This window comes from Impatiens glandulifera, chromosome 8 (genome assembly GCF_907164915.1).
Source record: "Impatiens glandulifera chromosome 8, dImpGla2.1, whole genome shotgun sequence".
NCBI classification, from domain to species: Eukaryota; Viridiplantae; Streptophyta; class Magnoliopsida; order Ericales; family Balsaminaceae; genus Impatiens; species Impatiens glandulifera.
The window spans coordinates 6,984,971-7,010,123 of NC_061869.1; the positions used below are offsets into that span (position 1 = coordinate 6,984,971).

At 26.2% G+C, this 25,153-nt stretch overlaps 1 protein-coding gene across 1 annotated transcript; it reads left to right on the forward strand.

Annotated features, from left to right (window-relative positions):
- The first annotated feature begins 7,207 nt into the window (after positions 1-7,207).
- Positions 7,208-7,756, forward strand: LOC124912844 (metalloendoproteinase 3-MMP-like). Its single transcript, XM_047453485.1, has one exon. It carries the CDS (start codon positions 7,208-7,210, stop codon positions 7,754-7,756), a length of 549 nt encoding a protein of 182 aa, XP_047309441.1.
- Positions 7,757-25,153: the final 17,397 nt, after the last annotated feature.

Consider the following 25,153-nt stretch of genomic DNA (forward strand, 5'->3'; position numbering starts at 1 on the left):
ATTCCTGGAACTGTGAGGACCAAGACTAGGTTTGTTTGCTTCATAAGGACCAAGAATTCATGTTCTAAGATCAGTATTAGGACCGACATTAGTATCACCAACAATAATAGGACCACTATCAGTATTAGGACCGACCTTGCCAAAATCAGCATTAGCAGTACCAGTTGCATCAGGACCGGCAATATCTAATTTAGGGGCATGAGTAGATCCGAGAACAGTGAGACCAAGATCGGGGTTAGTAGGGCCTGTATGACTAGGATCGGCATGATGAGCAACTCTAGGACCGATATAGTTAATCATTATAGCCTAGGGGTAAACGAGTCGAGCCGAGCTTGATCTAGCCCTAGCTCAAGTTTGTCTCGACTCGTTTTTTTTGGCTCGGCTCGAGCTCGATCGAGCTTTCAATATTAAGCTCAAACTCGGCTCGATTATATAACCATAGGCTCGAGTTTCGCTCGAAAGACTCAAATTTAAATATATTTAAATATTAATTTCTTATATTAACAAAAATATATAAATATTCATCAATCACCAGTTCACACAAATATTTCAAATCCTTAGTTATATATTAATAAAAAAAATACAACCATAAATCAAAATATAGTTCATCAAACATAAAATTTCAACAACATGCGTCATGCGTCCTTAGTTACTATGCCTCTTGTGATTGAATGTGAGATGGAGATTGGAGAATGAGAAGAAAAGAGAGAGATGAAGAGTCAAAAAATTGTAACGATTGAATAAAAGATGAAAAAACAAATGGTGAAGAACGAAGAAGAATAGATGAAGGGTGAAAAAAATGGTGAAGAAGAATAGATGAAGGATGAAAAAAATGGTGAAGAATGAGATGAACAAATGAAGAGTCACTGTAGATGATGAGTAGATGATGAGTAGATGAATAGTTGTAGACGACTATATATTAGGAATTAAAGTTTTTTTTTATGTATTGTGGGCCTTCATAAATGGGGTTTGGAAAGAGAGAAAACGAAAGAAAAAATATTGTTTAAATTTTGAGTTTTAATATTTAATAAATAAATTAATTAAAAATGATATATTACGAGGCTCAATAAAATTCGACAAGCCATTGAGAAAGTATTATATGAGCTCGAGTTCGGCTCAAATATTAAACGAGTCGACTTGAGCTCGACTCAAACTCGGTCAAAGTCAAGCTCAAACCAAGTTTTGACCGAGTGGCTCGCGAGCGACTTGACTCATTTGCAGCCCTATTGTAGACCCACAATATATAAGCGACACAACTAGTCAGAATTTGCTTAAATATCGTATTATTGACTTAACACCGTCAAACCAAATCATAACTGGCACAACATGCCCTATGTTGGGTCAATGCATAAACCTAGATAATAATAAATATTAAAATATTATAAGAGAAAAAACAAATATCATTTAAAGTAGTCCACATTGGTGTAAGAATATGTCCATAAAATTGTAATACATATTTATTTTATTTTGAACAGAAATTATTATGAATAGTTAAATGAAAATGACAAGACAATACTTATAAATAATTAATAAATAAAACAATTAAAATAATAAAGGTTAATAAGTTAATCGATCAGAGTTTTTTTCTTTTTAATATTAGTGTAATTTGAAATGTTAACTAGTGATATCATCAGGATAAACAGAATACATGATAACATACTATCTTACAAAAGTCTTTTAATTGATATTCCGCACATTGACTAACTCTAGTATTAATCTAACTAGTCAACTTTTATTTTTGAATAATATTCTTTTGAACCAAAACATCAATTGTATAATAAACTATTAATGAATTAATAAGATTATTTTGTCAATTAAATTGATCATGTCTAATTTACACATGCATTTCAAAATTCATTATTGTTATTTTTTTAATTCATAAAACATCTATGCTTGTAATATTATTTACAACTCACTTTTCCTCTTTTTATTGTTTTAAAATATAATATTTGTAATAAAGTTTTCATAAAGATTACAACAATTTAATAATGGGTTTCTTGATATTAAACAACATAATAAATCAAATAAAGGGACACAATTAGAAGAAAATTGGATAGGATAATTCTTACTAAATTTTACATTTCATCAAAGTTTATTTGATCAATTGATTGTGATGTTATTCTCAATTTAGTTTAAAAAATCCAGACGTGAATCAACATATTTGAATAAAGTAAAAATATATTCTAGGAATTCATTGAATGCATTATATAATTATAGATAATGTCCTCATCGATGTCTCAGAGGAGAAGGGTCATCTTGATCATTTGAACTATCTAAACCATCCAGCATTGACTAATGCATTTGTGTCATAATACCAACTAATGCATATGTGTCATTTGACATTAACTAATGCGTATGGACATCCGACATTGATTAATGGATCTGGTTCATCCAACATTGAGTAATGTATCTGGACAATTAGACATTGAGTAATGCTTATAGGACATTTAACATTGATTATTGCATATGGGTTATCCGAAATTAACTAATGTATCTAGGCTATTTAGTATTGACTAATGCATCCGGGTCATCCAACATTGACCAATGTATCCGGCCCATTTGGCATTGAGTAATACATCTAGACCATCGTTAGCATTAAGTAACATATGGGTCATCTCTAGCATTGAGTAATGCATCAGGATCATTCGACATTGATTAATGCATCTAAGTAATTCGATATTGAGTAATGCATTTGGGTCATCCGACATTGACTAATGCTTTTTGGTAATTTGTCATTGATTAATACATCTGGGTCATTTGACATTAACTAATGCATTTGGGACATCCGATATTTACTAATGTATCTGAGTCATTCGGCATTGAGTAATGCATCTAGACCATCTCTAGTAACGATTAATGCGTATGGGTCATCTTTGGAATTGAGTAATGCATATGGGTCATCCGACATTCAATAATGCATTTGGGATATCAAACATTGACTAATACATATGGGACATCCAACATTGAGTAATGCATCTGGGTCATCCAACATTGAGTAATGCATCTAGGTCATCCAACATTTAATGCATCTTGGCCATTCAAAATTGAGTGATGTACCCAACATTTAATGCATCTTGGCCATCCAAAATTGAGTGATGTGTTTAGGTCATTCGGCATTAAGTAATGCATATGGGCCATCTGACATTGACAATTGTTATGGGTCATCAGACATTGATAATGCATATGAGTCATCCCTTAATGACTAATGAATTTGGGTCCTTCAACATTGACTTATGCATATGGGTCATCTCGCATTGATTAATGCATCTAGGTCATCTCGCATTGATTAAAATAGAATATTGAACAAAATTAAAATATAACTTTTTGGTGTATAACCTTTATTTGAGGAAATAAGATTACAATAAAAAGAAATATGATTTTTTGTTATGCTAGTAAAACTAGGAAAATATTGTGAAAATATTTTGGAGACATCTAAACAAGATATTGGTGTTAACCTAATTGATACTTATTTAAAGGTGCAAACTAACAATTTAAAAAATGGGAAGCTGGTTTCAAATAAGAAAATGTCATGGCTATGTAATGTCTGAACTCCGTTTTTATGTAAATATCGTCTAACATAGTCAGGTTTTAGCTGCATTATGTGTTGTGTCAACTGAACAAGAAGAAGAATATTACAAATATCTTCGTAAAATCTTTAAATGTTTTAATACTCTTCAAAAAAGAAAAAAAAAAAAGTAATGGTGAGCTTGATAAAATTGGTGAGACATTTTACAAAAATGTATGTTTCTGATTTTTTGTTTTATAGTGTTAGGTAAAATTTCACAATTGGAATTAAAAATGCACAAAGACTTATATTTTTATTTTTCTTAATTATATATACAAATAATAGTAATATTTTTTTTATTAATTTTTTACGATTCAAATTAAACACTGAATTTATGAATTCAAAAGTGATGAAATGGTTTTAAGTGGAATCTCAACTATGTTGTCATTTACCTTGAAAATATTGTGTAAATTGGACATTGTGAACTACCCAAATTTGGTAATAAGTATTATTATATTTTCTTAAAATGGTTTATTTCTTAAAGAATTGTATCATAATGTCGTGTTAACATGACTATTACCTCAATAAAAACTTTAAACTTTCTTATGTTCAAACTTTTTAAATTTGAATTAGATTGGAATATGGGAAGTCATTTGTTGATTATGAATAATGTTCAATTATAGTGATTTTAATATTTTCTACTCCATTCAAATATGTCAGTTCCATCTAGTTTGTTTAAATTAATTTGGAAACAACATCACGTTAATTGATTAATAGTTTTTTTGGAGGGGCGGGATAATAATAATAATAATTAATTTCAAAGGGTATAGATTGTCAAAGGGTATAGATTGTCCAGATAAGAGTTTTAGTTAAATAGATATTGAGTTAAATCGTAGGTTGATAAATATATAAATATATAAATATATAAATATATAAATATATAAATATATATAATTTTAAAGTGTCTCAAATTTACACCTTAATAATATAAATTTAACATTTTAACCATTTAAGTTAATAATAATTTTTATTTTAAATTCGACTTAAAAATGAATGAACATAAAACATTTCTAATCATATAATTTAATATTTTAATCAAGTAAACTAATAATATTTTAAATTCGTTTATATATTTTAAATTTATATATATTCTTATCATATCATTACAAATTTTTCGTAGTCCTTAGAGTTTCTTTCCATCCACGGTTGATACATAACCGTTTCGAAGTAACACTTCATGACATTAATAAAGAACGTGTTTCCTTAGCCTTTCCAATCATGAATTCTTTGATTTGATTCCAATGAAGGAGAAAATCAGCAAACCCATAATATTAGCAAACCACCTTCACAATTTAGCCGTAAAAGAGCACTCACTTATAAACAAATGATTTATATATTCTTCCTCCATTATACATAAAACGCAGCATGTACATGAGATCGTCATATATCGACTAATTCGGTCCCTTATCGAGAGAAAGAAAGCCATAGAGTAATTTGATGGCGCGAGATGATCTTAGAAGACCGCACTAAGGCAGCCTACTCCACAATCTTCATCTTCTCCCGAATAAATTATCACGCTAGATTTGAATTAAATATTTCACTCTTCTCAATTAATCATCAAATCCCCTAAATATGTACTGTTATTAATATACATGCTTGAATGAATCGAAATTGAGAATCTCATAAAATTTATATTTGGACAATATTTATTTATTATAATAGTGATCCATAAATTTTAATTATTAGGACAAAAGTTTTTTTTGGGAAGAGAGGAAATGCATTGGAAGTACATCAATTAGTTGGTAAGAGAAGATTATTGACAAATGATTGAATTACCATTCAAACCAATTTAAGTGAACAACTCATTTTAATAACTCATTTTAATAGAATACATCATTTCTTGAGACATTCATTATGGTTATATATAGTGTGTTGTCTTTTGACATAAAATATGTTAGTCTCACTCACATTTGTTGATGATTATTATTTTATTTTCTTAAAATCATTTATTTCTTAAAAATTGAAATATTGTCCCACAATATTTGTATAACATTTACTTCAATTAAAACTTTATCGTCTCTTAAATTCAAACATTTTTATTTGAATTATATTAGGTGGGAAGTCATTTTTTTTTTTAATAATGTCTATAATGAATGGTGTTTACATGTAGTGTTTTTAACTTTTTTTTCTCCTCCTTCAAATATGTTGGTTCCCATCTGGTTTGTTTAAATTAAATTAGGAACAATATATATAGCCTTAATTGATCAAATACATTTTTTTGAGGGGTCAAATTTTAGAATTTTCTCTTCCCTTCTTTTCCTAATTGTTTCCATTTATTATATTTATTATGTTGTTTATATATAAAAACAAACTATTGAATTGTTGTAATATTACAAATTTTAGATTTTAAAACATTAAAAAGAAAAAAAAAAAAAAAAAAAAAAAAAAAGTAAATGTTGTAGACTTGTAGTAGATATCACACTAAATATGAATGGATTATCACAATATCAATATTAATAGAGTTTGAAATAGAGTTTTTGGAATGCATGGGTCAATTTGGGCTTGTAGAATATGGAGTCTGTAACAGTGTTATTGGATTTAAACTTAATGTAAAAAAAAAAATCATAAAAAGGTAAGAAGATTTGAATTTTATGTAATTTGTTTATAAAATATACATTTTAAAAAACAGAGTAATATATATTATGTTTTATTGATTTTATTTGTATTAACTTGTTGTTTGTCTTAAATTACTCATTTTAATAAAATAAATTTTGTTCAAAACAAAATAGAATTATGTTTTCTCGTGTTTGTATCAATAATACGATATCCATACACAATCTTACTAATTGTGTCGGTCCACAATTAATATTTAGTGTTGGTCCTCTCAAGTATCATTAGTGTTACAAATTTGAAGGTTTATTTGTTGCCCCATCCTAATATTATTTTATTATTTAACATGATTTAAAAAAAATTATTTATAAAAAAGACTTGTAACAATTTTAATAATATAATTTATAGTCCTTATAATAATAAAAATATATTATTTTTTATGATAATATATCAAATAACTTATTATTCTTTTTCTTATTTTTTTTTATTTTATTCTAATTTAATGTTTTTTTTATTTACTTAAACGATTTTTAGAATTTTCTAAATATAAATGAATCATTTATATAAAAAAAAATATTAGATCAAATAAATATATTTAATTTGTACACTTTCAAAGTTTAATTAATTAACTTAAACAAAAAAAAGATAATAATATGATGACAATCTTTTTATCTCAAAATTGTATAAAATGCTAAAGAAAATGTGAAATGAAAATCAAGAATTAATTGACCACTAGAAATAACAAGGATGAAAATGGTTAAAACTTGTATTCTCTTTCATGTCTTGATCTTGGTCATGTTTCTAATTGTACAAGCATCATCTTTTAATGATAAAACATCATCTTCTAAATTTGTTAACCATTTTTTAGGCTCCAAGAGAGGTGACACAGTCAAGGATCTTGAACAAGTAAGGAAGTACCTCTTCAAATATGGGTATTTAGGTCCCTCCAAGGATGATCACTACCAAAGAAGTCTCAACACATTTAATGACTCTAATGTTTTTGATGACGTCTTGGAAAAAAGAATCAAGAAGTTTCAACTCTTCTTTATTTTAAATGTTACTGGGATTTTAGATAAGGAGACTATGTCAATGATGGTGACGCCTCGATGTAATTTTCCTGATTTGGTCAATGGAACTCCCATCAAGCAAGGGGTGAAGTTAGTTCAGAACCCCTTTAACAATTCCTACTACGCGTTTTTGGGATCAAGGTGGCCTATGTCCAAGTACAATCTAACATGGGATATTGCAGATTCCAAAATAAAATCAAAGGCTATTACACCCCTTACTTTGGCATTTAAGAAATGGGAAGATGATTCCGTGCTTAGTTTTAGGAGAGCTTCTTCATTTAAAAGTGCGGATGTGAAAATAAAGTTTTTTCGCTTCGAAGGGAAAGACACAGCTCACGCATATCCTCCGCCTTCTGGGGAGCTCAATTTCAACGCAAAATTTTCTTGGGGGGACGGGACAAAGCCTGATAGGATGGACCTTGAATCAATTGGTCTGCATGAGATAGGACACATCCTTGGTCTTGACCACAGTTCGGATCTAGATGCTGTAATGTGGCCATATTTAAAGGAGGGCATGATCAAAAGGGTCTTGAATTTTGATGACTTGCTTGGAATTCACATTTTGTATGAATAAATCATTTGGGATTTTATTTGTCCAAAATAATTTGGTTGGCATCAATAAATAAATTAAATATTTTTGTTATATATAATTATTTTTAGCATTGTTCATAATAAATAAATTAGTATGTAGTTCAAAATTTGAATAACCGCAATTTTTGTATATTTTCTTAACAAGATTTTAAAAATTATTAGTTAGAGATAGATGTACCAAATTATCCAACTAACCGATAACCCTTAATTAATACGAGTTTTAAAAGAATAATTTAATCTCAAAACCAATTAAACTCAAATTATATTTAATCTAACTACTTACAAAATTAAACATAGTTTGTCTAATTCAAATAATAATAAAAAGTAGCATATATATAAATGTTTTGTTATTTAAATAGTTTTAGGCTTATATATATATATATAATTATAAATTGTTTGTAATTAGTTGATAACATTAAATTTGGGTTTGTATTTCTTTTTACAATATTTTAATTATAATATATTTAATTTAGTTAGAATTATATATGTTGATGAAATTTGATGATTTGTAAAAAAGATGTAAAATTTTATAAAAAAATATATACAATGCCCCCAAACACGAGTACAGTAACGTATTTGCTCTTATACCAGTCGAAAGTTGTGGTTACATATATAACATAATGATTAATTCGAATTTGCTCGGTTTGACGATTGAGAGTTTTGGTTAAATATATATATAATAATAATTAATTTGAATTTGTTTGGTTTGTCGGGTCAAGAATTGTGGTTAATTTTGATATATATGTGAGAGTAAATAAATACTTGGGGTCAGATTTAGGGTTGTAAACGCGTCGAGTCGAGCTTGAGTAAAGGTCTGCTCGAGCTCGAAAAAACTACAACGACTCGATTTCGATCTCTAGCTCAATCGAGTGCCAAATTCATTTGTTAGGCTCACCATGAAGAAAGGAAAATGCGGCACTAAAATTGAGAAGGCGAAGGTTATTGTCACACATACGAAAAAGGGAGCAGCAACCAAGGATCTCATTCTTCTTGATCCTGTTACAATCGAGATGGTGAAGACAGACAACGGGTTATATATTCGATCTCTTATTTGTGTGTGTTGTGGTTTGGTTTGTGTGATTCATTCTATGAAGATCGATTTTTCTTTATTTGTTAGAATCGCCGTGAGGAAAGGAAACCGTGGCCTTGGAACTGAGAAGGCGAAGGCTATCACCACACGTCTAAAGAAGGGAGCAACATCCAAGATCCTAACAAGCCTAAACCTCCTCCATTGGGATGAATTCCTAAACTAACCTAATTTGACGTTCAACTTCCCAAACTAACCTACTTTGTTCATTCATTCCCAAACTAACCTAGTTTAATATTCAAACTCACTTTTTTTTATTTAATTAATTAATTTATTGCATTTAAATTCATTATATATATATATATTTAAATTATTATTTTATAAATTTAATATATTTAAATTATTATTTGTACATATCACAATATAACAATATTTTTAAAGATGTGGCAGTATAATTTTCACCACATACCTAACGAATCATATTTGACGTTCCCAATAGCATATGATTGAAAAAATATAGTAATCTTGTTCCTAATGAAAATTTGAGAAAGAAAAAAACTTATGAAGTCAAAGCCAACGTATTCAAACCGAAATGGATAACTCATACATGATAATCATTTGTGAGAGGTGTGACCAAGAAGGTCATATGAGACATAGTCAACGGTGCCTTGAGGAAAATCGTTAATAATTTAGAGAAATTATTATTGTAATTGTTTTATGAATGATAAATTATTATATTATTATGGTTAAAATATTTTAAATTTATTATTATTTATTAGAATACTAATGAGAAAATTTATTACATTATATAAATAATAATTGAAATGTAATTATATATATATATATATATATATTAAAATATAAATAATCAAATTTATAAAAAATAATAATTTAAATATATATATATATATAGGCCTTGTTCCATTGAGGTTATTTAAATAACATAACACACTCAAATATCTTTTCACTCCCCTTCTTATCAATCACATCACTCAATTCATTACCCAAAATACTAAAATACTCTTTATTTTAAATTACTATTTATTATTTTATTATTATATATCAATACCCTTTAAGTAATTTTACCAAAAATATTATCATCTTCTCAAAATCATCACCAATCATTACTCATTTCCCCCTCTAAGTTATTTCAATCACCCCAATTCAAACAAGGCCATATATATATAATGAATTTAAATGTAATAAATAAATAAAGTATAAAAAAACTGAATTTGAATAGTAAACTAGGTTAGTTTGGGAATGATTGAACAAAGTAGGTTAGTTTGGGAAGTTGAACGGCAAACTATGTTAGTTTGGGAATTGGTTCCCTCCCTTGACCCTTCTTTGTCTTCATGTACATTTTTATTCTTTTTTTTCTTCATATTATCATTAGTATAATTCTCATCAAATATCCTTACTCTTATATAGGACAAACAATATATATATATTTGAATTATGAAAAATAGTTATTTATTTTTGTAATGAACCAACTACTGTGACCATTGCATATGGGTAGGATAGAAAGATGGTGAAAAATGTTGAGTTATGGAGCCTACACTTATTGTATATTGTAAATTAGAGTTTATTGAGTTTGTATTTGGTTTTAGGCTTGGGCCTAACCAAGAGTTATTTCGGTTTATTACCTAAATGTTTACTCTATAAATAAGTGATTATTAAGGGTTTACAAAAACTAGGGAGAATTCTAGAGAGATAAGTGTAAGGCAAAAACGATGTATTTCTTCTTCTTCTTCATAGTGAAATTTGGTGGCGGCTGAAGTGGACATAGCTCAATTTGATGTGAACCACTATAAATTTGTGTCTTGTTGTATTTTCTTTTTGCGTTTTTATAGATTGTTTTGAAACAGGTTAGATTTGAGAGATACTAATTCTAACAAAAAGAACATAGTTGTCTTTGACTTTGGTGGTGGGACATCAACGTTAGGGGTGGAGCCAGGATTTGAAATCTACCCGGGCTAATTTTTTAAAAAAATCTATCCGAGCTAGTTTGATAATAATATCATTTAAACAAACCAAATAAACCAAATTTACTGTCATGCTATCTTTAGTGACGAGAAATAATTAATAACGACGATAATTTATCGTCGTTATTTTCAAATACATACAAAATATTTTGGACTACCCGAGCTACAGTCCGGGCAGTCTTCTACTTGGATTGGATCCGCCCAGACAACGTTGTCTCTTCGATGGGGTTTATTTTTTGGAGCCTTTGACTAGGGTCATGTTTGAGGAGTTGAACAATGGTTTGTTTAGAAAGACCATGAGGCAAGTAAAGTAGGCTATGGATGATGTTGGTTTGCAGAAGAGTCAAATAACTAAATTCAAGTTTGAGGAGTTGGAAAGACCATGGGGCTAGTAAAGAAGGCTATGGATGATGTTGGTTTGCAGAAAATCGAAATAGACTAGAGCCAGGTTTATGAATTGAACAATGATTTGTTCAAAAATTAATACCATGGAGCAAGTAAAAAATTCTATGGATAATGATGGTTTGTAGAAGAACAAATAGACTAGAGCTAGGTTTGAGGAGTTGAACAATAATTTGTTCAGAAAGACAAGGCTATGGATCCATGGTGGTTTGCAGAAGAGCCAAATAGACAAACCATATATATAATTTTTCTCTCCTATTAATTTTGTATTCTCCATTACTCACTATTTTTTTTTCTTAATAATTTTTATATTTATATATGAAAGTATATCTTTATTTTTTTTCATTTTTTTTTCAAATCACATCACATACAAGATAAGATAAAGTAAAAATTTCTTCTTTTAATTAAATCATATATTTTATCTATCATCATATTTATATATATTATATATTTTCTCATATTTATATTAATTTATATTTGTTTTCTTCGTTATTTTATATATAAATATTTTCTCTTTTTTAAATATATATATATATATATATATATACTCATTTTTTATCTATAAGATATATTAAAAAAATATATATATTTTTTTATAATTATGAAAAATATATAATTATGAGTATAAATAATATATATATATATATATTAAGATAAATAATATATATATATATGTTTTTTTTCTCTTAATTAATTTTTTATTTTCTCATTATATAAATATCATATTTATATATATATATATATAATTATTTTTCATTTTCAAATCATATAAATATATATTTTCTCATTAATTATTTAATATATATATATATATATATATATATATATATATTATTACATCTTTATTTAGTTTCATTTATTTTTTATTTTGTTTTATATGTAAAATTCATATATTTTAAAGTAAATTATTTTTTCCTGATTAATTTATATACTTTATTAATTTTCTCTTTCTCATCATATAAAATATATATTCTTATTATTAAGTTATATTTATATATATATATATATATATATATATATATATAATATTATATAATATTACATCTTGTAACTTCAAAAACTATGTGTTCCCGGAAAAATCTGAGGTACGATAATTTTTAACATCGGTTTGCGTGTTAAAAATATTTTTAAATATTATTTTAAATAAATACGAACGATTTAAAAATTAATTATAAAAATAATTTATTTGGGATCAAATTTAATTAATTTGAAAATTTAAAATAATCAAATAATAATTGATTTTTATGAAAAATTCGTATTTTAAATTATTAAAATGATTAATTTTAAAAGATTGTTAATTTAAAACAGAGTCCCCATTTGATTTTTAAAAATCAATAAAAGAAGTACGTGTATAAACGTATTTTCACCATTTATATGTGATTATTTGATTTAATTTTTTTCAAATATCTCATAAATATTTGGCTACTTAATGTCAAGCAAAATTTGTGACAAACAAACTATCACACACATATAAAACCATAAATATGTTTGTTACTCCCACTAAACCTTGTGATACACAAATGATTAATTAAATTCACTTCAAAATTAAGAGAGCAAAATATTATTTTGTAAACATTTATGAATTCACTAACGAGACGCCTCTTTAAAATTAAAATGAAGATTACGGTCAAATTAGTTCCTCCCTGCTGGTGATGTTTAATGGGATCATGGGAATGTAAAAAGGAAAATGACACTACCTCAAATGGGAAAATTTTAACCTGCTTCTAATTCATTCAAATGTGCTGCTTCCATCCTGTTTGTTTAAATTAAATTAGGAACAATATACATAGCTAAATACAATTTTTTGAGGGGTTAAATTTTAGTTAGAATTATCCCTTTCATCCCTTTTCTAATTGTGTCCCTTTATTTGACTTATTTTGTTGTTTGATAAAAAAAAAACAGGTAACCATTGAATTTAAATTAAATTGTGATCTAATTTTAATTTATAGGTTTGGTAAACAATTAAAATTAAAATTAGAATTTAATTCAAACTAGTATAATTTTATATTTTTAATTATATTTTTAACTTAAAATTGTAATTTTAATATTTATTTTTTATATATTTTTCTAAAAACAATATTTTATTATTTTATTTTTTGCATCACGGTTAAGGAGTCTAACCGATAATATTATCGTTTTTTAACTTAGTAAGTTTAAAATATAGAACTGATATTTTTTATTTTAATTAGAAATTAAAATTTGAAAAAAAATAATTAAGTAATTAACATTCGAACTAAATTTTGTTTTTTAATTTAGAAAGTTAAAATGTCGAACAAACATTTACTTTTTTTTAATTTATAAATCCAACGTGTTGAAAAAAATATTATTTTCTTACTAAGAACAAATCATAAATAAAAATATTTACACTTTAATTATTATAATAGTTGGTGTTAAACCAATATTATAATAATATATAATATATATTAAAATTATTTTTATTCTATTATTTTATAGATATAAACATGGAAATTGAAATTAAATTATAATTCTATAATTTTTTTTAAACAGGTTAATTGAATTGTAATTCAGTATTAATTATTGTGAAATTAAAATTAAAATATCAATTTCAATTTTAATTTCACTCATCCAAATATACCTTTATTGAATTTTTATAATATTAGGCATGTTAAATTTAAAACATTAAAAAGGAGAAGAAAAGGTTAATGTCGTAGACTTTAGTAAATATCACTACAAAAATTATGATATTTTGCAATAGTGTTCTTTTCGACTGAAATAGCATTAAAATAAGTATTGTGTTGGTATGTTGTCTGGATGGAGAGTACTCATGGAAAAGACGGGTGTCCAATTTGTATGAAAAATTCGAAATCATTCCGCTTGAAATATGGTAAGAAGGCTTGCTATTTTGATTCACATAGACAATTTTTGTCACAAAACTCATCCATACAGATTTGATACAGAGCATTTTACCAAAAATAAAGTGGAAATGACACTCGGTCCACCTAGGCCAAGGTGGCGAGGAAATATGGTCTGAAATTGCACAATACATGTTTGTTAGTGAAAATCCTCACGTAAGTCCACCGGGTTTTGGGTGAAATATCATAAATGGACAAAGAAGAGCATTTTTTGGGAGCTACCATATTGGGGGAAACTTCTTATTCGTCATAATCTCGATTTTATGCACATTGAGAAGAACGTATTTGAAAATATCATCCATACGGTTATGAACGTTAAAGGTAAGACAAAAGACAACATAAACGCTCGAAGGATATGTTTAATATTTGCAATCGCCCTGAGTTACATATCGACCCTCAAAGTTCGTGTATGAGGACAAAGAAGGCGGCTTACACTTTGACGAGAGATGAAAATCGTATTATTTGTCAATGGCTTAAATCTTTGAAAATTCCCGGATGGTTATGTATCCAATTTAAGTAGATGCATTGATAGAGACGAAACAAAGTTAATTGGATTAAAAAGTCATGATTGTCATGTTTTTTTAGAAAGGCTGGTGCCAATTGCCTTTAAGAAATTACTCCCCAAATTTGTGTGGGGAACATTGACTGATGTTAGTAATTCATGCATGATCTAAGTTCTACAACATTGGATATTTCTAAGATGCAGACTTTGGAATTAGAGATTCCCGTAATTTTGTGCAACTTAGAAAAAATATTTCCACCGTCGTTTTTTGATTCAATGGAACACTTGTTGGTGCATCTACCATATGAACCAAAATCGGAGGACCGGTTCAGTATAGATGGATGTATCCATTTGAGAGGTACATATTGTTTATATGTAAAAAACTATTAATTTGTGTTCAATATTTGTTTAATTTTTTCGTGTGTATTGTATTTTTTATTAGGTTTCTTAAGAATGTGAAGCAGAAAGTAAAGAACAAAGCCAGAATTGAAGCATCAATTTGTAATGCATATATTCTAGAAGAGATATCTACATTTGCCTCGTATTATTTTAAATACTTAAACATACCATGCAAACAGAGACACCCACAAAGAAACACAGAAGGATCTGTTCAACAATAATGATGCTTCAATTTTCGATTTTCAATTATCTTGGACGCTCTAGTGGCGCCTCAATAAATTAATTTTGAATAGCCAGGAAACGTTAGTCGCTCATACTTACGTGCTCTTAATTGTCCAGAGGTAGATCCTTACTACAGGTAATAAAAATTTATAACGTATATTAATCAATTTATCTTATTAATTTTTGAGATTATATATGCATGCAGGATTTTTTTGTGATTTAAAACACCAGTTTACCAAAAGATGAAATAGACCGCCAATTCGCTCATGGTTCCGATGTAAGGTGAGAAAATAAGTTTAATTTATATGTTGTGTGTTTGAGTATATATTTAATTTTGCATTAATGATTTATTGTAAACTTGTATCTTATAGATGGTTGAGGAACATGGTCCTTTAGTTTCAAAAGGAGTATTGTATTATTTGTCTTTTGGGCCCAAAACACCCGCAACAAGACATTCAATGTACTTCGTAATGGGTTTGTGTGACGGTCAAGAGATTTTGGATCTAACAAGCAACCATGAATAGTGGTGTTTGTGTGCATGCTGATGACGCAGACTATTATGGACTTTTAGAGGATATAATAGAAATTGAGTATCCTGGTCCAAGTTTACGTATTGTTTTATTTAAATGTTTATGGTTTGACCCAACCCGTGGTTCAAGAGTTGATGAAACATAGGGTTGGTGACATAAACATGAAACGGAAGTATGCAAAATATGACCCTTTCATTCTAGCTCAACAAGGTATACAAGTCTACTTTGCTACGTATCCGAACAAAACAAATCAGATAGGTGATTGGTTGGCTGTTTGTAAAACAAAGGCAAGGGGAAAAATAGAGAACAATGGAGTGATGATTTGGTGTATCAACAAGAAGAGCCAACTATACAACTAGATATTCCCCTAAATATACCACTATATGATGTCAACAATTTAAGTGATCCTAATGGTATGGTTGACGAGCTCGATGATACAAACGTAAGTGAAGGAAAATGAATTTGAAGATGTTGAATGGGAAGGAAGTGAGTCAGTGGAAATGAATCTGAAGGGAGTGGGTCGGAGGAAATTAGTGAAACTCACGAATCATTGGATATTTTTGATGCTTAATTAGTAAGTTTATTTGTTTAAATGTTCAACTCTTTGTTATGTTTAAAGATTATCTTTTATTCTAATTAATTATGATTATTTAATTTTATGTTCAAATATTAATACCATGGAGGTGCAATTCAAATTGTAATTTTAATTTTATATGAAAGTCGCAAGGCCCGGTTGTGATTGATACATTATTACAAAACAAATTACAAATAACTCTAATATACATAATGCAAAATACATTACTTATTTATTTATAAATGAAACTAATAGATAGATTATACCATATCAATTGTTATTCAACTTATATTGCAATATTTAGTTTTATAAAGTTACATAATAGTTAATAAATAGAATAAAGAATTTTCCAAACTACTTAATACTACATTGTTTATCAAATGTTAGTAAAAACCCAATGGGTTAGCTCTACACAAGTTGCTTATATCTAATTTTAAATATTATTAATTTGTACTTATTCTATAACTATTTATTTTTTATTATTATTATTCTTTTGGCAAAATTAGTATAATTAATTTATAATAAATATTATATACAAAAATAAATGAATACTCCGTACAATATGTATAAATAATTAAGAATTAAGTTAGTAAATTTATAAATAATAAGTTTATAGATAAATTTAAATTTCATTGATTCTTATTCAATAAAATAATGTAATATACAATTAATTATATATAATATATATTTATATATAAAACCAAAAATTGCAATTTGAATTTGTATTAACCATTGTAAAACAAGTTACAAAATAACTCTATAATAAATTTAATACAAAATAAATTACTATTATTTCTAAATGAAACAACAAATATAAATTAAACAATATGTCAATAACTATTCAACTTAAATTCCAATATTAGTTTATAACATTGATAAATAGCATTGAAATGTACAAGTTATGTACATATTCGATTATTGAATAAAAAAATATTCTAAGCTACATAATACCATATCTCTTTAGAAGCTACCTTAATCTCCCCTACATTAGTTATATCTATTCCGATTATTACTCTATCCAAAAAAAAAAATTATGATCCAAAAAAATATTTACCTTGATTTGAAACATATGTCAAACAATTTAATTAAAAACTTATTATATATATAAACATGTCTTGTTATGTTGTAAACTTTTTAGTTTCACATATTCATAGTTATGTAATAATATTATGCAATTTTTTAAACTAATTAATTATTAAGTTTTTTTCTTGTTCTTTTCATTCCAAATTATAAATACAATTTATTTGCAATTTACTTTAAATGAAAGTTGCGAAAAAAGTATAAAATTAACATTTTATTATACAAAATAAGTTTTTAATTTGATTACGAAATAAGTTAGAAGATTATATTCAATTATCTGTATGCAAGATAAAGAACAAAATTAGTTAGAATAATTCAAAATATATTAAAAGTAGTTTAATTTATTTTTATTTTAAACTTGCAAAAAATTGTAAAGTAAAACAGTTTTTTTTTGTTAATGCAAAACATATTGAATTTTTATTTAACATATAATTAATAATTTTAAAATTAATTAAGAATTAATTAAGAATAAAAGCATCTTAATAAAATAATAATAAATCAAATTATATTGTCTTATATTTGTAACTTCATTTGCAACATATAATTATAGTTTTGTTGCGAAACAAGTTACATATTAGTGTTAATAATATTTAACACAAACTAGTTGCACAATAAGATAAGATAGAGTTCCAACTTTTATGGTCATTTATTATTTATTTTTCTTGGAATAAAACATTATTAATTATAAAAGTGGATGAAAGCGTTGGAATATTTATATATATATGGTAGTAAAAATTAACATATTATTTGTATTATCTCTATATTAATGTGGCTTTAAAAGTTGTAATGATTACTTGTTATAAAAATTGTTACTATTTAATTAATAAAACATTATCCCTCTTTAGTGACTTGTTAACAGCAATTTATTGAAGCTTTTAATTTTTTTATCAACAAATCAATTAATGTAAAAAAATGTTACAATATGTCCCACTATTTGATTTATGTTATATTTAAGTTACATATTCTCAAAGAATGTATTAGTTATATGTTAAGTTGCAAAATAAGTTACTATGACCATTTTTTTTTTTTTGTAGTGTATCACCCTGAATTAAGGAGGTTGATGGATTAATCACAATATCTTGAGGGGGCTTTTGGAATGCTTCTAAACTTGGATTTGTAGTAGATGGAATCTGAAATAGTTAGTGGAATTTAATATAAAAGAAGGTTTTAAAAAAAACATCTACCTTGAAACTATTAAAACTGGATATAATATATATATATATATATATATATATATATATATATATATATATATATATATATATATATATATATATATATAAATTATATGACATGTCTACTATTATTTTTAAAAGATTTGTTAATTAATGTTTACAACTCTTACACAAATTTGTATTTATTTATCAGTTCATACAATTAATGTCTTGGTTCGAAAGGGAAATAAGATTCTTAAAAATAAAAATCGACTAGCTCAGAGATACACTTTAGGCAAGTCAAATAAAAAATAATTTTTTATTTCATTTTATTGGTTTTGTTTTGTTTTTAATTTGTATTATCTTGTTATTTAGCTTAAACTACTCATTTTAATTAAATAAATTTTGTTCAAAACAAAATAAATTATATTTTTTTTCTTGTTTTGGCAAATAATATGATATGAATGGACAATCTGACTAATTGTGTCTAAGTTATGTCGCTTATAATGTCCACAGTGAATAAGTATAGAATACAAATTAATATTATTTAGATAAATCGAATGTCATATTAATAATATAATAAATTTAATAGATCAGAGATATATATAAAAATAATCATATTTATAAGATATTAATCATATATAATACATGTCATTAATATAAATTTAGTATCGGTCATCTCATGTATCAATTTGTGGTGTACCATACTAATTTTTGCCCAATTCAAATATTATCTTATTATTTAACATGTTTTCAAGGGATTTTTAATTATAAAATTACATGGACTTATCACTTTTTAACAATTTTATAATTGTTAAATAGTAAAAAAATAATTTTATTATAATCTTGTATCAAATACTTGTTGAGGTTGTGTCTATTAAGGTAAAATAATGTGGAGGTTATGTCTATTAAGGTAAAATAATGGTTATTCCGCTTTAGAGACTCCTTACCCATATCGTGTTTATATTCTTTTTATAATTTTCTCATTTATTATATTGCTACTATGCTTAAACATTTTTTTTTTTTTATCATTTTTTAATATGCATAAATCATTTAAAATAAATATTTTAAATTTGTACACTTTCTCAGTTTAATTAATTAACTTAACCAAGAGATGATATTATGACATCTTTTGATCTTAAATTGTGGTATAAAATGCTAAAGAAACCGGTGAATGAAAATCAAGAACTAATTTACCCACATCTAATAACAAAGATGAAAATGGTTAAAACTTGCATTCTCTTTCATGTCTTGATCTTGGTCTTGTTTTTAAACCGTACAAGCCTCATCGATCAATGATAAAACATCATCATCCAAGTTTTACAAACGTTTTTTGGGCTCCAAAAGAGGCGATACCAGTCCAGGGACTTGAACAGTAAGGAAGTACCTTTCCAATATGGTTATCTTCGGTCCATCCATGGCTGTCCTTATAACCAAAGGAGTCTCGAAACATTTAATGATCCAAATGTTTTTGATCACGACTTGAGAAAAGGTATAAAGAAGTTTTCAAACTCTTCTTTAATTTAAATGTTTCGTGGATTTTAGACAAAGAGACTTTGTCAATAATGGAGAAAGCCTCGTTGTAACTTCCCTGATTTGGTCAATGGAACATTCATTAAGCAAGGGGGTGAAGTTAGTCAGGGAACCCCTTTAAGAGTTCGTACTTCACGTTTTCAGGAACAAAGTGGTACAGACACATTCTAATGTGGTGTAAATAATCCCACAACACAATTTGACGTTACTACGCCCCTTGCTAATGCGTTAAGAGTTGGGAGGATGTCTCGTGTTTAGTTTTACGAAAGGTTCTTCATTTGAACGAATCAATGTGAAAATCAGTTTCATAGCGGCAGAGACGGGGCTAATATCCCTTCGACGACGATTCAGATCTAGCTCACTCACATCCCCCACTAAGGGGAAGACTCTATTTCAACGCACAAACGTCCTTGTGGTGGTAGGCGGATGGGCCAAGGTCACCTCCTATACAGCAGACATGGAAACAGTTGCTTTGCATGAGCTAGGACACATCCTTGGTCTTGGTCCAGTTATAATAGAGCTGCCGTAATTGTGGGCTTATTTACCCGATGGCGAGAATCAGAAGAATCTGCATTATGATGACATTAAGGGAATTAGGGAACTGTATGAATAAATCTATTTGGGATTTATTTGTGCAAATAATTTGCTGTTTGGCATGATCAATAAATAAATGAATAATTTGTTATAATAATTATTATTTTTAAAATTTAGTAATCTATACAGTTAAAGCTTAATGGGTTATTATAATTGTGAACATACATTCAATGATATTTAAATGGTTGAGGCCTCTTAAATTAATCATTTTCATAAAATAGTCTAGAATTGTATCTACCCCCTTTTTTGCCTCATGGTGGGGTTCCCTTCTAAGTGGAGCTTTTCATCCTTAACTCTCTTCTTTATGTTATATATTGTTTATAAGATAATATTTTTTTAATTAGTTTATCAATGAATCAATTTTCTGGAGTGAATATTGTAACTTGCATGGCTAACAATTACAAATTAACCTATTGTCACACCATTTTACGGTTTTAACAAAGAAATTCAACCCGCTATTCATCTTTATTCCAATTTAGAGAGGATTTGTCTTAGTCATCGGTGTTGTGTCTGTCTGTCGACCAATAGGACTTTTATGTTCGATTATAAACAATAAATACTTCAGTTTATTTTTAAACTGATCGAGGTTGCTTTAAACTCATGGTAACTCCTTTGTCTTTTTATACCTTTTATTTTATTGACGCTATATTGTATTTCATAAACAATAAAACCTTAAGAACATACTATTCACTTTTGTTGTTTATTCTTATTAATTTGTCCTTACCTTTGTTTTTTATATGTTTTGATCAATGTTCATCTGGTCTAGTAATATATTTTATATAAAAAGTTTAATTTGGGTTCTTCATGATTGTCTGTTTTGGGGCACTTGTTATAAATTTGGGGTTGTAATTTTTTTAAATATTTTAATTCAATTATTTAGTTAGAATTATGTTACGGAGTTTGATGATTTGAGAAATAAAGGTAGGATATTAAAAATAATAACAAATTTTAAAAATATAAGAAATTATATACATTTAATGACCGACCCCATGTTCATATTTACTGTAATTTTCCGACTTAGTCTCCCCCAAATTACTTAAGCGATTTCCTCGTCGTGTTTTCGTTGTATAGTCCTTCTCCTCCGGTTAAGACTCTATATGGAGTGTCCGCATCTATGACACTTTTTTAATACTCTTGAAGGTATATAGTTTGTTAGTCTCAAACATAAATTACTTTAGTAACTTTTTATTGATTTTGTTAAAAAATGTTAAAATATTTTAAGTATTTATAGAGAAGCAACTGGAACCCCACAAAAATTATAGTATGAAATCTTAACAAAATTCAATCAACCCACAACACAAATTGAACAAGATCTAAATAAATAAACACAATGAAAATGTAAATAGAGTTTGACAATGAATTCGATCAGACATTGGTCGTAAATTTCTTGATCTATTTTTTCAACTGTTAAACATTACAAGTTGAAGTTACCAATTCAAAATCACTTTTTTTAATACAAGTCTAAGGTATTTTATAAATTATTTCTTTAATTTATATATATACTAGTTAACCTATATGTTTGTTTTGTTCATCTACTAAATCTATTATATTGTTAATTTGATTAGATTCTCATTTGATTGAATATCTTATTTAACATGATTTTACTTTCTTTCTCTCCAAATCAGTGAAATTATATATGAACAAGTGCTGAAACAATTAATATTAATAGATAAATATTTTTGATATCTGAACTCTTTTTAAAGAGTTAAACATGATGAATTGGAAGAGAAGTGAAATGATCTTTAATTATTTAAATAAATGATTTATAAACTTAAAATATCTAATATTTTTATCTATTTTATAAATAAATTTGAATTATCAAATAATCTGAATCAGGTGAGAAAATGAATAAATAAATCTGAGTAATAAATGAACAAATATAGTATGAAGTGAAAATGAATAGTTCAATAGTTGTTACAAATTAATGATATGATTACAGATATATTCTAACCATTTTAAATATCTTAGTTGTCGATAGATAATATATTATTAGAATTCTTGATGCATTTAGGAGTTCTTTAACTCCTAGGAGCATTGATATGTGGCCTAGATTGAATTCGTCCTTATAAATCTCCAAAGAAAATATGGAGGAACTTGAAAATTTTAAAAGGTAATTTTTTATTATCCCTTATTTAATTATTAATAAGTTGTATAATATATTTTTCAATTTGCCGAATTGAAACAATCAATTTTTAAATCAATTATGGTTGATGTTCTAAATATCTAACTTTTGGTGTCCAATTAAACAATGATGATGTGATGATTTGACATATTTTATTTAATGATGAATTATATTTTAAATATGACAATTATGATGTAATAACTTACGTAATTTTTTTTACGTTAGCTTAATTGAAAAAAATTAATATTTTATTTTATTTATAATAATTCGAATTCAAGAATTGACAATAAATAATAAAAAATTAATATCGGTTCAAATTCAAAATTATTCGAATTCGATATGAAAAATCGAATTTGAATTAAGTTCGGTTTTAATAAAATTTATTCGAACTCGTTTCGATTTTCGAATTAGCTAAAAAAAAAAAAAATCAAAGAACCCAAACCGAAGAACTCAAATAATTCGAAAACCGAACCGATGAACATTTATTTCATAACAAGAAACTTGATGTCAACATTACCTAATTTGATGTCTAGTAACATGTCACAAATTCCGCTGTAATAGTGGATGAAGCCATGAGTGTTTGTTTGACACTTTTTCAATAAACGACTAAACTAGCTAGCGAAATATGTAAGATCAGAGTCAAAATACTCAATGATCTCAAGACTATTGACCTTTTATATGTGACTATTTGATTTTAATTTCTTTCAAATATCTCATAACTATTTGATATTTTTTAATTAAAAAGTTAAAATTTTAAAAAATAAAAATTAATTGAGTAATTTAACCTGTCAAACTAATATTTTATTTTTAAATGTCGAACTAACATTTATTTTTTTTTAGTTTATAAATTCAATGTGTTGAAACAATATTTTTTTCTTAATAAGAACAGAGTCATAAATAAAAATATTAACACTTAATTATCATAAAATAGTTTGTGTTAAACTAATATTTTAATAATATATATTAAAATTATATTTATTGTATTATTTTGTAGACATAAACATGAAAATTGGAATTGAATTATAATTATATAATTTTTTCAAATATTTGAATGAAATTGTAATTCAATGTCAATTATTGTGGAATTAAAATTAAAATATTAAATTCAATTCTCCTCATCCAAATATTTATTAAATTGTTGTAATATTACGCATGTTAGATTTTAAAACATTAAAAGTTAATGTTGTAGATATCACACTAAAGGAGGTTCATGGATTATCACAATAGAGGGGCTTTTGGAATGCTTGTAAACTTGGATTTGTATATGGAATCTGAAATACTTTCTTAATGTAAAAAAATCCAAAAATGTTTAAGAGGTTTGAACTTAATATAAAAGAAAGTTTTAAAAAACATATACACTTGAAACTAATTAAAACTGGGGTAATGTATATATATAATTTATATAATTAGTACATGTCTACTATTATTTTTAAAAGATTTGTTAATTAATTTTTTTTTAGTTGGAATTAAACTCATTACAACTCTTACACAAATTTGTTCTTATTTATCGATTCATACCATTAATGTTCTGGTTCGAAAGGGAAAAAGATTCTTAAAAATAAAAACCGACTAGCTAGACTAGTGGTGTAAATAAGCCGTTCGTGAGGGGTTCGGTTAAAGTTCGATTTGAGTTCGATCAAAATCGAATTCGAACCGAACTCGAGCCTGCTCGTTTAAGATTTGAGTGAAATTCGAGCTTAAGTAAGACTCGCTTTATGGCTCGTTGAGTTTTTCGATCCTAATCATATATATATATATATATATATATTATTTTTAATCAAAATTTGAAATATACCCATAAGACTATCTTGTTTGTAGACTTCCCCAAAATATACTTATAAATTAAAAAATATATGTTATATAATACATATAAGAAAATAAATAGATTTGATATTAATTTAATTATAAAATATAATTTTTTAAAATCAAATCAAAATATAATCCTACTATAATATTTTTTAATATATGAAATATCAATGTAAATGTATTATATTTTATAAGATATAAAACTATTTTTATTTCATTAGATATATTAAAATATTATTTATAAATTAAAAAATAAATATTTTATAATATTTATAAGTTATAAGGAAATAATAAATTTAATATTAATTTAATTAAATAAATAAAATAAATAAAATTTTAAAATAAAATCAAAATATAATTATACTGTAATATTATTTAACATATCTAATCTCAATGTATTATATTTTATAAGATATAAAATTATATTTATTTCACTATAAAGTATTTTGTTTTTTAAAATAAACATAATAGAGTTTAATATGTTTTCAAGTTTATCTCAAATACAAAACACGACTTAAAATTATTCTTTTCAAACTTGTTTGAACATGAATAACTCCATTAGATATTCTACGTGTATTTT

Excerpts from the sequence above, each read along its gene's own strand:
- LOC124912844 (XM_047453485.1), top strand. The coding sequence starts at position 7,208 with ATGGTGACGCCTCGATGTAATTTTCCTGATTTGGTCAATGGAACTCCC.